Here is a 14,215-nt window from a genome sequence, read left to right on the forward strand (position 1 = left end):
AACAGAATCAACAACAAGTAACCTGCTTAAGCGGTAAAGCTTCGTCAGAGGACACGAATTCAAGTTGGGCAATGTATTAACAGTCTAACAATGTCTCATTCCATCAACTCAAACTTGAATAGAAGATCCAATCAAACTCCATTGAATGTGCTCCTGATTTATAATCAACGCCGCCTTCTTCTAGGCCCTTTTCAAATAACGTTGGTTACATGAATCTCATTCTTAAAATTCATGCTACAACATGTGAAAAAGTTCTACACCAACTCTCAAGCCTTCTTTTAATAACCCTCTTGATGAGAAATTCTACAGCGCAACAGCTAAATTGAAGTCTGCAAAGCGTGACTCTGTTTAACAGTTCCCACCATAAGAAACAATAACAGGGGAGTACCAACATTTCTTGGTGGACGACCTGAGTTTATTGCAACCAACATTCATCACTACACAAGTAGTAATTCAACTTCATCAGAGCTCTCGTCATAGACTGCATAACCAGCATCATGACTATCCTCATTTCCACTACCGTTGTCACTGTTGTAGTTACTTTCCGATGTACTCGTAAATGATGAGCTGTCAGATGCAAGATCAGGACTACTTGACTGTGAAGGAGAGTTCATATCATTGTTCACTTCACCATCGTTGTAATGGTCGACCACAAGAAAGCTGCTAAAACCATCCAAAGCAATTAAACTGTCAAGTATGAATACAATTCCTAACTCTTAACTGCACTCATAGCAATGAACTACATAAAACTGTGGCAGCTTTAGTGTTCCATCCGCAGAGGAAGAGAGAAGTATCTCCTCCTTTAACACCACCGTCTCAGTGTGTAAAAATATTTATCTGCAATTATATCACATTTTTAATGCAAATTTGTCAAACATACCAAACCGGGTAAAAGCATTTCGTTACCTCCCCTCTAATGGAAACTCAGCCAGCAAACAGATCTCGGGCCTCTGTTCCATGACACGTGATATGGGTATACTACGAGCAAGCAACCATAGATGATGGTCATTACCAGCATCAGGAAAAATACTACAATAATTAGCCATTAGTTTCTCCATAGTACCTTGGGGTGTAGCATCTATCATACCAGTCTTCTTCTGAAGCCAGACCTTCCTTGTTGGATATGTCCTATTTGGAGTCCAAAGCAGAACCATGTAAAGACTTGGTTCATATCATGGAATATTTGACACTGACTACCTACTAAATTTTGTTTTGCATATACCCACAAGGTATCTAAGAAATTTGCAGTCGCCGGCTACAATAGCAGATAAAAATCGAGCAACCTCCACCTGCAGTAAGAAACAACCAGTTCATATAGGTAAGAAACACTAGCTATATGCACAGTGAGAAACCATAAAGCCATGCATACGAAGGGAAGGAGGGAAGGAGGGAGAGAGAGTTACTTCTCTGAGATGCATACAGTCACGTAAACTTAACACCTCCAAGAATGGTCCAATTGAAGCATTACCAAGGCTCCTAAAACGTTACACAAAGAACATAAAACAAACAGAGATCTCATATATTGATACAAATTCAAGGAAAGACAAAACTCGTTCACTAGAATCACTAACCTCAGAAAGGTGCCAGTAACAGCATAAGAAGTTGAGATATCAATAGACTTCAGTTGGCGTAATCCCTACAAAGAAAAGACTGATAAAAAATGATGAAACATGCCAATTTGTGTAATAATGTTTGCCAGGGAGGGGAAATATGTGTACTACTGCAAACCATGATAGGACATAGTCAAGCCATGAAAATTCATGCCAAAATGTATACAAGTAAATGCACTAACAAAATTAAAGTTCAATATTAACCCTAACAATCATTCGTTGTTTTGACAGATTTCCATTACAAACTGTGTTCCTGGTCATCAGCTTGCTTAAACTAGCAGATGGTTGACTACTTCAAACACTTGTAATGGAATCAAAGTTCCTAGGTCCAGTCAGCTTGGACCAAAAGAGCCCAAACATAATATATCATCTAAGAACTCATAACAATGCACCTTAACAAGCACACGAACTTTACAATCTTGAAGCTTGAAACCTCTGAGGGCCAAGGAAGTTAACTTTGGGCACCCATTTACCAAGTCAGTACAAGTGAGTGGCTTCAAACTGTCGTCTCTGCCTGATATTAAAGAATTAGGTCAGTGAGGAGAAATTTTGATCAGAAGAAATGGACTGGTGAAAAGAGTGCATACCTGTTTTAGATGACTCAAAAAACAGACGTTCTATAAGGTGACAGTTCATGCTCACTGCTTCCAATACCTGTCCCAATTCTACATGCCTGTTCATGGATTCTAAGTAAGGAACTATTGCCTTCTACAGATAATCTCCAAAAGAAAAGATGCAAATACCAAACTTGACATCTACCCCCTGAAAGACAAGTACAGATAGGCAATGACCATGGTTCTGCATCTCAAAGTCAGGTCCCATATCAGGACCTCTAAAAACCCCAGTCAGCTCAACCAAGATGGTTTGCATCTGCGGAGTAAAGAAGCCCATCCCTCAGGATAAGAACGAGACAGGAGTGAGGTGGTTGGACCCAAGGCAGAATTGAATCATCCAAGTTGGACCAAAGTCAGAGCGAGTCAGACTGATTCATGGCATGACATGGGGTCCAGTCAAGTAGGATCCCCCAGACCCATACTGCCAGGTCCATATCCTAGTCGAACTTCTTTTGAGTGGCAACCAAGTTGGCAACACACAAACCCATAGTAATGACAGTTCTAGAATCAAAGCAACTAGTAGACTGCAAGTAACACCATAAATCATTGATCTACATCAAGGTAAATACACACTTTAGATGTCCAAGGACACAAAATGATGCATTGACATTTTATGTGAGATAGTTATTCTAGTTATAGGCAATGCCATTTTCAAAAATGTAAAACAATCCATTTTAGATACTTTTATGGTGTGCGGACAAAACAAATCGCATCACACATATATGCTTCGGATTCTCAAGCATGCCCTGAGAAGAGGTAAACTTGGTTCATTTACTTTATTCTATCTTTAGACCAAGCAATATTTATTGATTGAAAAGCTTGAAAGAATGCACCAGTGACAGATTGCTGAAACTTTCTTTTTATTAGTATTACTCATCCAAATAGAGGAATGTACCCATAGATGAGAAATGTGCCTCAAACCATTTCAGATTGTTTTTTCTTCAAAAAGGCAATCACGCACACACACACTTTTCTTTCTGATTTTAAAAGTGCATAACATATATCATCCTTATTACAACTTATCCCTGATATAAAGATGTTACTATTTGAACCTTCCTCCACTTAACCCTATCATTAGCTAATTCCATTGTCGTCTTTACCAATGAATTCCATCCATGTGTTATTTGCTTCCTCTACTACTTTGATTCCTCAAAAAAAAAAAAAAAAAACTGTTCACAATATGTTGATTTTCATCACGAAGCTTATTCCTCAGGGCTGCAAAGAAGCTTACCTACAACCCCCCCCCCCCCCCCCCCATGCCTTCTAACACAGAGAAAAATGTGAAATTTAAAAAACAACATGGAGATCTCAAACCTAGAAGAGACTAAGATATGCAAGTTTATAAAATCCTTTACAATCAAGCACAAAAGTTGGACATTGATGTTAGAGATAGAGAGTCATACAGCCCAACAACTTCCAAATCTAGGAGAGATGGACAGGATGATATTGCTGCACAAAGAGCTGAAGTATCCATTCTTTCAATGTTGTAGAGGTGTAATCGCCTCAAGAGAGACCTAAACATAAAGAGCAAAAAGTCAAAGTACAAATGCTCAGAAAGATAAGACTTCAATCATCATTGAACCAAACTGATTGGCAAATTGCACGATATGTTGATTTCGCAATAGATGGACATGACTAAAAGACATGAGGTACAAGACTTCAGAAATGAAGACACAAAATGAAATGGGGACACCAATTATTTTACTATACCCAGCATTGCCATTGTCCATGTTTAAACAGATGAGGCAGGATCTCGTAAGAACACATGACTCCTTCCCTTGGCGGGATCTCTTATCATTCCACGATAGACGTGATGCATCAACAGGAATATTTACAGGATAAGACTTTGCTCCCGAATTTCCAACTGGCACGGCAGGAGCAGACAGTATACCAAGCTTCAGGGACCTGATTTAAGCAATAAGATTACCAGTGTGATTTAGTACAACTAAATAATAATGATATGATGCAATAATAAAGCTCACAAGAAGAGAATATGCCGGATGAGGTTGTATACCAAGAATCTATACTCAAATTGCTCTTTTTTCTGAATGTGCACATGCATACTGATCTTTAGTCAACATGTTTCAGATTGAGACGTCCCAATGATGGTTTAACAATGAAAATGAAACAAGCTATTAACAAATGCTATGAAAATAATCCCCAAGCAAATTATTTTGAAGACTTTCATTATGTCTCATACATAAACCAGGTGAAACAAAAATAGGCATGTCTCAAAATCCAGAAAGCTTGTACATCAGTAATATAAAAGTAGCTTAAACAGCTTAACAGAACAGTTTTTATTTGTACAAAAACAGCACAGAGGACAAGGGGAAATCAAGGACAAAGCTTTAGACAGGATGTATAAATTATTACAGATATTTAAAGGCGCAATTATGCAGAGTTTTGGACTGTCATGAGCTCATCCCTCAAGGATATGAACAAAGAATTCAGTATTCCCAATTTTCATTTTGTACTTGAATAAAGCATATATTTTTACTACACATACTGCTACATCTTTTATTCATAATTTCATTTTTTTTCCTTCATTCTATATGCCTTTTTATCTAATCTGACATCATATCAGACGCCAAATAGCACCTATTGCATAGTCAGTACCAGAAATTGAGAACTTTGGCACTACTAAAGGCTACTATTTAGTTGCTTTCCTAATGGCAGTCCAGGTACAATTAAGTAATTTCGAATGAGTGGTTTTTGGATCTAAGCAAGGCAACCAAGGAAAACAATTTTGACCCTAGTGTACTAGCTCAGAACTCATTTCTATTTTCTAAGTCAAACTAACAGAGAAGTAAGTGCTGTATGTCAGGTAAAAGTTCATTGGCCAAATCTCAAAGTAGTACCTATTTTTTTAATTTCCATAGATGTACCTGCTTAATTGAAAGGGCAAAGAGAACTTACTGTAAATATTTTCCTGCACGTCTGATCATCAAGTTAACAACCCCATTATTGACCTTTGGAACAACAGATGTTAAATCAATATTGGTGTAGCACAAGGGATCCATTGCACACTTGTTGAACATCCGGCAAGTTGCTGCTACATGGCACAGACTTTGCGTATCAAGCATGGAAAAAACCTTCAGAGAAGTAAAACAATGAAATGATGAATACAAGATTAGCAAATTGCAGTGAAAGAGCATTCAACTTGCATGATGGCATTGAAACATACAACAATCTCTCGTTATTCAGCTACCCTTTTCTTTGGAAAAGGGTGCAGCTTTTATTTATAACCTACCTTGTCAGTTAAAAGGGTACGGTCTTACAAACTAAGATGAAAACCTACCACTTGCAAATTTCTTGACCATAGAATAAATACAACATTAACAATAGACACTCCGGTCACCTTTAACCTACCACTTGCAAATTTCTTGACCATAGAATAAATACAACATTAACAATAGACACTCCAGACACCAGAAAGGTGACCGATAAATGTAGTGCTTTAAAATAATCATCAAAATTCAAGAATTGGAAAAGAAGAAGAAGTAACTAAGCAAAAGAAGGGTAAATAGAAGGGCACCCGGTGATATCCTCACAAAAGTTCCTTTTTTTAACACTGATGTCCTCATGAAAATTACAGAGGAGAGGAGAGGAACACGGTATGGCCTCCTTATGCATCAGACTTCGTACACGAAGAAAGCAAATTAACTTTTGTCGTGACTGCTATTGGTGATGGACTTTTCTTTTTCTTTTCTTTTTTTGAAAAGCCCGTAATGAATTTTAAGTAATGTTTGTTTGTTTCTCTGAATTTATTAATTCATCGATTAGTTCCCATTCCAGTTCCCTCATTTCCTGTTAATTATCGCTAATTCCATGTAGGAGCGATCCGTCGCTCTAAAATTTCAAAAACTCTGAATAAAATAAAAAAATTTGGCACGGAAACACAAAATCCATAGAAGTATTCAGCAAAATAAATAATTAAATAAACTCGATCTTGAAGAAAAACCACATCTTTTGCCACGCAAAAACACTATTGATTAACCTCGTCTCATTGTTTCGTTTTCTTTTTTTTCAATGCCGTCCTCATTTCACTCTTCGAGCGTAGTACACTTCGTCTTTCTAATAAACACTTTCACCTTAGACTGTTCGACATTCAAATCCAACAGCATGTCAAATAGAACTAGGTAGAGTTATTGACGATATAACAAATGGTCAAGGAAAAATCCAGGAAAAAAAAAAAAAAGCATAAATTACCAAGCAGAATCCAACAAAGTGATCTTACGTTGACAGAAAGATCAGGTGGCAGAGGCCAAGTCATCGAATTATGCAAGGAAGCTCTCTTTCTTTCGCATTTTTGGGCAGCCTCTTGAAGAACCGATCCCAATCTCAACGCTTTCTCGATCATCTGATTCTTCTCCGAGCCGCATGATCTTGACTCGAGGAGGCGGTCGAGGGATGAATTGAGGGAGCCTGGTGATACATCTGTAAACCCTAGAAGTGTCTCGAGAAGCTTATCCAACTCTTCCGGCTGGGAAGCTCTTGAGATGTCGGAGGAGCAACAGAGGCGTTTAGAGAAGACAGAGGCCATCTGTCCATGCGTCAGGGCTGGGAAGACGAGAAACAGGTGGAAAGCCTGATAGGGTGCGATGGATAGAATGGGACGTGGCAGATGTCAGATATGGAACCTTGGGCGCACGATCATTCATCGCGATACGAGGTTCGCAGTCGCCACGTGTACAAGAGTATGATGTGGATTGCATATGGACCCACACGTCTCCGGCTCGCATTAGCCTATTAGGGTGCAACTGACATTTTTTTTTGTGACATACCATAAGAGTAGCAATCAGACCCATGGAAGAGATGCAACTCGACTAAGTAACATTTTGTTGCGTGACTTATAAATATGAAACGAATATGAATAAAAACTTGTTACTTATTAGACATAGAAATTGGCTTAATAAGAGTTAAAAAATTTAAACACTTTAAATTTTCCTACTTAGCTAACTAATTAGTTTTATGTTAACTTTATAATATTATAGATTAATCCAATATGAAAAGATATTTGGTACGAAACATGTGAAACATTATCTCAATCCTCCAATTTTCATCCACAGTTATCTCAATCGTCCTATCAACGGATAGATCAATATGCTTGTGAACTGCATTATAAATATGTTATGAATCTAAGTAGAGTAATTATGTTAAAGTTACTATTAGAATGTAATTTAATTAAATGCCAATGAGTAATCGATGAATTTCATTTTTTTGTAGGAGCTTGCTATAACACGTGCTGCCTATCAACATGAGTTCGTTTCCAACATTTCAGTGGGGTTTTTTTTTGTTGTTGTTGCGGGTAGACGGCTGGAGTGGCATCGAGTCCAACTGAGCATAAACCTACCTATGTTTGAACCGAGCTTGATTTAAATATTTCGAACTCGAGGTCGAGCCGAGTCTAAAATTGTTATCGAGCTCGAGTTCCAATATATATTTAATTTAAAAAAAATACATGTCAAATAAATTATATATAAAATTAGGCATATATTTTACATAAAATTGGGTATGACCTCTACATAAATTTGAGCATGCCCTCTACTTAAAATTGGGCAAAAGGGTGGCATCGAATCCAGTTGAGTTTGAACCTTACTATGTTCGAGCCGAGTTTAATTTAAAAATTTCGAATTCAAGCTCGAGCTGACTTAGCCTCGAGCCTAAAATTGTAATCTAAGCTTGAGCCTAATAATTTTAACCGAGTTCGAGGTTAACCTACATGTAATACTCTTTATAAAATACATGTCAAATAAATTATCTATAAAATTATGGATATTATATGATTTTTCAATAAAAAAATTAATTAAAAAATATTCCCAAAAAAATATAATGCACTAATAGTTCCTATATTTATACTAAAAATATTTTTTCAACATTTATTGAAAAAATCACTAATAGTTTCTAAAAATATATTTTTACTAAAATAACAAAATCTTTTCTTTTTTACACCTGTGAAGTCGTCTTAATGCGGGGGTGGGGGGATCTAGACTCTCTCCGGACTCTGTTTTCGGCCGTTACTATGCAGCGCGAGAGACGGAAACAGAGGCAAAGAGATAGGAGGGCAGGGGATCTAACGGTCAGCGAGGCGTTGTCGGACGGCGGCCAGAGCTTAACTCAAACCAATGTATATCTTCTGTTCGAACCCACCCCTACTTTTAACGTTTGGACGTACACGAAACTGTAAAAGTTAGTAAGAGAAACGCGACGAATTGTCACCGTGTCCTAACTATCAGCTACCGACCCCGACTTATCTACTTTGAAAACGACTGTGGGCCCTTTGTTTAGTTTTTTTTGCTATCATGACTGGACCTCTACTTTAAACTTTAAACTTAGATGTGGGAACTTCGTTTGTTAAATATCGCTAATTATTGACCGTGCCACATCCATCTCCGTTCACTTTTGATCTGACGGTGGAAATATATTTAGAATTGAAAGACGCGGGGTTAGTGCGTTTAGTAGGCGGATCAGAGTCCTTCCTCTCGTAGCTAATAAATAGGGCGGATATGTCGGCGTTTCTGTTCCAGTTGCGCCATTTCTCGTTTCCTGATTCCTGTTTGTAAGCCCTCTCGACTCTGCTTTGCTTGCTCCGCTCCGCTCGAGCAGGCGTTTTGGATTTCAGTATTTGCAATGGAACCTTGCGGTAAGTCAACCGGAAAGTCAGAGCCTCCCTTTGATTGCCTTCTTTTGGGTAAGTCTCTGTATTTATCTGTATTTTTGTTCGATGGTCTGAACGTTTTTCTTTTTAGCTGATGTTTTCGTTTGATCTTTGCAGATTTGGACGATACTCTGTACTCTTCGAAGGCAGGGCTCAATGTAGTCTGCAAAAGTAACATCGATGGTGAAAAGAAATAAAAGCTTGAATCCGTACTTATTTCCTTTAAAATCCGAAAAATTAACTTTAAGTAATTGAAATGATACGCGAAGTGATCAGTTATTAGTTTCCTTCATTTCAGAATTTCTTGTGAAAAAATGTGGATTTTCAGCCGAAAGGGCATCCTTTCTTAGAGTCGAGCTTTTCAGAACTTACGGAAGCACGCTCGCCGGCCTCAGAGTAATTTTCTGGACCTAAAAACTGAACCAAGTTCTCAGTAGGTTAATTACTTGAAGAAACAATCGAGTAGCGTTCTTGTTTTTGCAGGCGCTAGGTTTCAACAGCGATGCCGATGAGTACCACAGGTAAGAAAGACCGCAAAGAAGTTCCATATCATTTTTTAGTTTCATTAATTTGGTCAAAATTTCATCTCCACTACGATTCTCGGTCCATGCAGTTTCGTGCACGGATCTCTGCCTTATGAAGCATTAAAGCCTGATCTACGACTGAGGAACGTTCTGCGTAGCATCACGCAAAGAAAACTTGTAGGTCTCTCGACAACCTTGCACATCCGAGACGGAGCTGAATTTGTTCTATCAAAATTTTAAACTAGATATTATTTTTATTTTTTTTATTTTTTTGTTCTTCTTGTCAGTTATTTACAAATTCAGACAGGAATCACGCGAGGAGAGTCTTAGAACGGCTTGGATTAGATGACTGCTTCGATGACATTATCTGCTTTGAGACTCTCAATCCGAATATATCTAAGTCAACGCGTCCGGACGAATTTCCGGTCATTTTAAAGCCATCGATGGACGCCATGAAAATCGCCATTGAAATTGCCGGGGAAGATCCCCATCGAACGGTAGGTTTCGGCGCACACAACTATGGTCGTGGTGCTCGTCGAACTGAATTGACGGTTCGCACTGGCTTCGTTTGGTTTGATTGTGCAGCTGTTTTTTGACGACAATGACCGAAATATAGCTGCCGGCAAAACAGTAGGCCTTCGGACCGTACTGGTACGTCCTGATTCCCTGCGTTTCAACTTCCATGAGCTATTTTGTCTTCTTATCTGAAATAGCTGATATAAAATTTAGCAAGGAAAATAACTATTTAGAATATCAGATTCCTGAATTTAGCAAGGAAAACTGATATAATATTTGGTGCTTTCCACTGTAAATTAAAAATAATTTATTTATCTGCGCAGTAATAGAAAGGTAAGTACTTGATTATTAGGATACTCATCCGGTTGGTACAGACAAATGTTGATAAGAAACCACATGAGCATAGGCACCGGTGGCCAGATTCCGTGTCATGTGTATCACAATCTTATCGAATGATCTGGAAATGCAAATCCTAAACATGGATTGCCTTTTACTATTTTTTTCATACTGATCGTTAACATTAGCGCGACGGCCTAACAGGACTACTGGACTTTATTGAAAAGGCTACAGAAGAAACTTGCTTGCTTATATTTAACCAAAAGGATTTGGTACAGGTCGGAAAACCAGTGAAAAGCAAGGAAGCCGACTACGCGTTGGAGAACATGGTTAATTTGGCACAGGTAATTCCAGAAATTTGGGAGGGTGGCGAGCAGAAAGGAGGAGACGGTGGGATAACGCGTGACAGAAGCGAAATGGAATCAGCCATCGCAACCACTCCAGTGGGAGCGTGAGTCCGTGGCTCGAAGGAGCATAGTGACAATAAACAGGGTGGTGCAAACTGCAAAGCTTCTCTTAGAATTTTATGCGGTGTACATCCCCTGAGTGTGTAAATATTCACGTGGTTCTATGTGTTGTGCATTAAAATAAAAGTTTAATGTACGCATGACTTCTGTACATAGAATAAATGCATACAATCTCCGGTTTGGATTGTGGATGAAAATTGACAATCGTCTTTTGGTTTAGTTGCCAAGGTCTTGGGGTTTCTCCTAAAAACGTCTCGAATCTAATTGTAGTTTTTGCTCTTCCCATGTTTTGGCTCTTATGGTTTTGTCATTTGAAAATCGAGGATTGCTTCAAATTGGGGGCAGTCCTGAGACAGAGACGTACATCGGCCCTAGTCGTTGTCATCACAAGTTTCTTCTGCGTTCGTCCATGTGGCACAAAGCAAATGAAATAGATGTCTCGAATTATTGGCAAAGCCATTAAGCTGAGGATAAGAAACGTTTAGTTACTTCGGAGGCGTAATGAGTATTTATCGTCCACTAACCCCTCCTTCCCAATCATAATCGATTTAGATTGTCACCTCATGAGTGCGTTCAATTCGGTCTTCGTCTTTTATTTCTTCCTGCGGCCGTCTCTGTCGGCAATTCTCTTTTGGCTTTCAGGTAAAACATTTTAGCACGCACTTAGTAGTGAGTATCAGGTGTCCACGTCCTGCGAGTTCACTAATACTTAGTAGTAGATTAGATTAGTCATTTATTTTGGTCTGCAGTCGTGATTAAAACAAAGACATGTTAGAATTCATCAAAAGTATTATTAAAACATTTTAGTTAATTTTATTAAATAAATACAAAATAATTAAGTATAATAGTATAATAGGACATAACATAAAATAATTTAAATTTCATACAACGTATTCTTTTTTGTTTGCCAATCTCATCTTTGGGTAGATCCATTGTTTTTTTTTTTTTTAAGTTGTCATAGCAAGAAATTAGTTAATTAGAATGTTTGTAGCAACCCCCACCTTTTTGTCTCCTGTATCGTCTTCCTCTCCCCTTAAAGTACTTCTTCCCATGGGATTGTGACATTTTACTTTAGAGCCTTCCTATGATTCCTTTGATTACATGACACTTAGGTGGCCCTATCCTTTAATTTGATCTCAGTCATGCCAATTGCCATTGGCTTCATCTTGATTGTCCATTGGATTTGATCTTAGTAATCCATCCCAATTTTGACTAAAACTCTAATTTTGACCATTGACCACTTGTTTGACTATACATCCATTCTTTGATGGCCAAATGTTTTGACTTTGAGTATCAATTAACTACTGATCAGGTTTCTTCAATTTAGATAATTGATCAAAGTTCTAATTTTGATGATTAAATTTTATTCCCTACATAGAGTAATAATTTAAAAAAAAAACCCTTCAAACCTAAATATTTGACCTAGAGTTAATTTAGTTTTTTTCTTTTACTCTTTCTCATTTTCATTATTTATTTTAAATACAAATTGTCTTTTACGAGGTCCGATTCGCGAAAGTCGTTGATCCGATTCGCGGTTCCCCTATGGTCGAAAAAACCCACAAATTTAGGGTTTTTCCCAACACGATCTTCTTCCTCACCGCCTCCTCTCCCATCTAAGAAGTTGAGAAAACGAAATACCCAGAATACTTGCTTTGTTTTGTTATTTACTTTTTGCAAAGCTCAATCCGCAGTGTCGTAGAGTGGTTGGGTTCTCACTAAGGGACGGGGGAAAAGTGAGTAACAATGGCGCTCCCACAGAGCCTGCTGCTGGCGGTGGATTTTTTGATTGCTCGCAAGAAAATGTTTGCCTTTGTTTTGATTGTTCATCGGTTTTGCCCCGCTCATCGATTTTTCTTAGTTGAAAGTGCTTGGATTTTTTTTTCTTTTTTTTTTTTTTCCAGTGATCGACCAAATCTTATCGGTGCCAATATGAAAGCGTTGGCGAGATTTGGACTTGCTCAAAAGAGTTGAATAATTTTTTATTTCTCTGAGGAATGGAGTTCGTTTAAATCGGTTGATCTGTTGAGTTCAGTAGTAGTGAAACTAACGATAACTATTCAAGATATTAAGCTTAGAGATTTTTAGCTGTTAATCCGAGAATCTCCAGAATTGTTTTTTTAGTAAATAAGATCAAAACAAAAGTTTCAAAAGAAAAAAGGTGATCACTCTGGGTCGTTTTCTACATAAAGAAAAATTTCTGAGTGAAGTCATATAGCAAAATTGATAACAACCCGTGTTCTAATTTCTTCTTCTCCCCTGATCTTTCTTACCAAGAGAGATGGAACGGGAAAATATAAAAGAGGATTCCAAATCTCCTTGATTAAATATTCCACTTCTTGGCTCTCTCAACAGAGCTCATAACGAAGAATCAACAGCGAGGAAGAAGTTGCTGAAATCACAGAGAGTTACAGAACAGAAACCAGACGGTCTATGATCATGTGGTACTTTAACATCTTAAAACAAGATTTCACATACAAAACACCGTCACACACCCACCCAAAATCAACTGCATAGAATTACAAACATCTGACCAACAGCTTTTTAGATTACAAATCATAAACCTGCTTGCCTGTGAACTTGACCTCAATGGGGTTGGCGTTTTTCCCAATGGATCGAAAGTTCAGCCCAACTCCTTGGCGACCCTTGTTCACCTTCTCCGGGTACACTCCGTCCTTGGGGTGCAGATACTGCACCTCACCGTTGGGGAACACCCTGTAGAACTGGTAATTGATCTTGTACTTCGATCGCAGTCGCGTCCCAAGAGCCAAGCACTGTTCCTTCCTGGCGAGCTTCAGCAAATTGGGGCCCTGTCTCATGATCGCAGCGCCGGCTGTGGGCATCTCGAAGATTTGCTCCTTTGGTGAGTCCCAGGTGATGACGTAGAACTCTTCCACTTGGGCCTTGCGGAGAAGCCCTTCCGTGCTTCCACCGAAAATCGGAGACGGGGTGTTGGGGTCCAGTTGGGGTGGCGTGAATCCGACGGGAGCCTCCGCTGGCTTCTCGGCCGTCCCGTCCGCCGCGGCGGCTCTAATACCCCGGGAGACGGTAAAAGTTTGGCTTCTGGCCGGACATGCCTTCCATGAGGTCAGGCCACGGGTGGCGGCAGGTTTGGAGGAGGACAGGGAAGGGGTGAAGAAGGAGGCTTGCGCTGACATCGCCATGTTTGGGACGGAAGAGAGGTGTTTGTGAGAGATAAATGAGAGAGAGTAGGCGATGGTGGTTGTCTAGTGATCGCAGAGTGAGAGAAGAGAGGAGGGATTTGGATGGGTGGTAGGCAATGGAAGTGGATAAGGGGATGTCGTCTGAGCCAATGGGGGTGTGAGATTTTGATACGTAGTCTTACCCGCACCTATTCTTTTCCTCTGATTTTCTCTTACAAAATCATGGAATTTTGGGAGAAAAAAAAAATTAATCATTGAAATTTTAAAAATTATTTATTTTCTTTTATTTTTCATTTTCCACCTGTATCCAAACAAAATAAAAATAAAAA

The 14,215-nt window shown here is 38.8% G+C and overlaps 3 protein-coding genes across 4 annotated transcripts; 1 reads left to right on the forward strand and 2 right to left on the reverse strand.

Annotated features, from left to right (window-relative positions):
• Positions 1-114: 114 nt before the first annotated feature.
• Positions 115-6,809, reverse strand: LOC137949985 (F-box protein At4g02760-like). 2 transcript variants are annotated; one of them, XM_068796289.1, is made up of 12 exons: positions 6,462-6,809; positions 5,141-5,316; positions 3,935-4,129; positions 3,628-3,738; positions 2,198-2,283; positions 2,003-2,124; positions 1,572-1,636; positions 1,404-1,476; positions 1,227-1,289; positions 1,064-1,128; positions 907-978; positions 115-660 (listed from the first exon to the last, which is right to left on the reverse strand). In XM_068796289.1, exons 1-12 carry the CDS (start codon positions 6,765-6,767, stop codon positions 438-440), a joined length of 1,557 nt encoding a protein of 518 aa, XP_068652390.1. In that variant the 5' UTR covers positions 6,768-6,809; the 3' UTR covers positions 115-437. The 2 variants fall into 2 exon arrangements, with proteins under 2 accessions (XP_068652390.1, XP_068652389.1); XM_068796288.1 differs by having other exon boundaries at positions 115-663.
• A 1,957-nt stretch (positions 6,810-8,766) lies between these two features.
• LOC137950844 (uncharacterized protein C24B11.05-like) lies at positions 8,767-10,924 on the forward strand. Its single transcript, XM_068797490.1, has 8 exons — positions 8,767-8,915; positions 9,000-9,065; positions 9,181-9,278; positions 9,366-9,403; positions 9,496-9,583; positions 9,694-9,903; positions 9,992-10,057; positions 10,537-10,924. Exons 1-8 carry the CDS (start codon positions 8,855-8,857, stop codon positions 10,711-10,713), a joined length of 804 nt encoding a protein of 267 aa, XP_068653591.1. The 5' UTR covers positions 8,767-8,854; the 3' UTR covers positions 10,714-10,924.
• A 2,102-nt stretch (positions 10,925-13,026) lies between these two features.
• Positions 13,027-13,976, reverse strand: LOC137950633 (photosystem I reaction center subunit II, chloroplastic-like). The gene has a single exon (XM_068797202.1). The coding sequence runs from the start codon at positions 13,884-13,886 to the stop codon at positions 13,272-13,274; it is 615 nt and encodes a 204-aa protein (XP_068653303.1). The 5' UTR covers positions 13,887-13,976; the 3' UTR covers positions 13,027-13,271.
• Positions 13,977-14,215: the final 239 nt, after the last annotated feature.

Source organism: Aristolochia californica, unplaced genomic scaffold, assembly GCF_029961685.1.
Source record: "Aristolochia californica isolate CCGP_79_NKW_82.1479 unplaced genomic scaffold, dmAriCali1.0.hap1 SCAF_14, whole genome shotgun sequence".
Classification (NCBI taxonomy): Eukaryota; Viridiplantae; Streptophyta; class Magnoliopsida; order Piperales; family Aristolochiaceae; genus Aristolochia; species Aristolochia californica.

Excerpts from the sequence above, each read along its gene's own strand:
- LOC137949985 (XM_068796288.1), bottom strand. The coding sequence starts at position 6,767 with ATGGCCTCTGTCTTCTCTAAACGCCTCTGTTGCTCCTCCGACATCTCA. Across the intron at positions 4,130-5,140 it reads CGTGCAGGAAAATATTTACA|GTCCCTGAAGCTTGGTATAC; the intron begins GTAAGTTCTCTT and ends TGCTTAAATCAG. Across the intron at positions 3,739-3,934 it reads ATGGACAATGGCAATGCTGG|GTCTCTCTTGAGGCGATTAC; the intron begins GTATAGTAAAAT and ends CTTTATGTTTAG.
- LOC137950844 (XM_068797490.1), top strand. The coding sequence starts at position 8,855 with ATGGAACCTTGCGGTAAGTCAACCGGAAAGTCAGAGCCTCCCTTTGAT. Across the intron at positions 9,404-9,495 it reads GATGCCGATGAGTACCACAG|TTTCGTGCACGGATCTCTGC; the intron begins GTAAGAAAGACC and ends CGGTCCATGCAG. Across the intron at positions 10,058-10,536 it reads TAGGCCTTCGGACCGTACTG|GTCGGAAAACCAGTGAAAAG; the intron begins GTACGTCCTGAT and ends GATTTGGTACAG.
- LOC137950633 (XM_068797202.1), bottom strand. The coding sequence starts at position 13,886 with ATGGCGATGTCAGCGCAAGCCTCCTTCTTCACCCCTTCCCTGTCCTCC.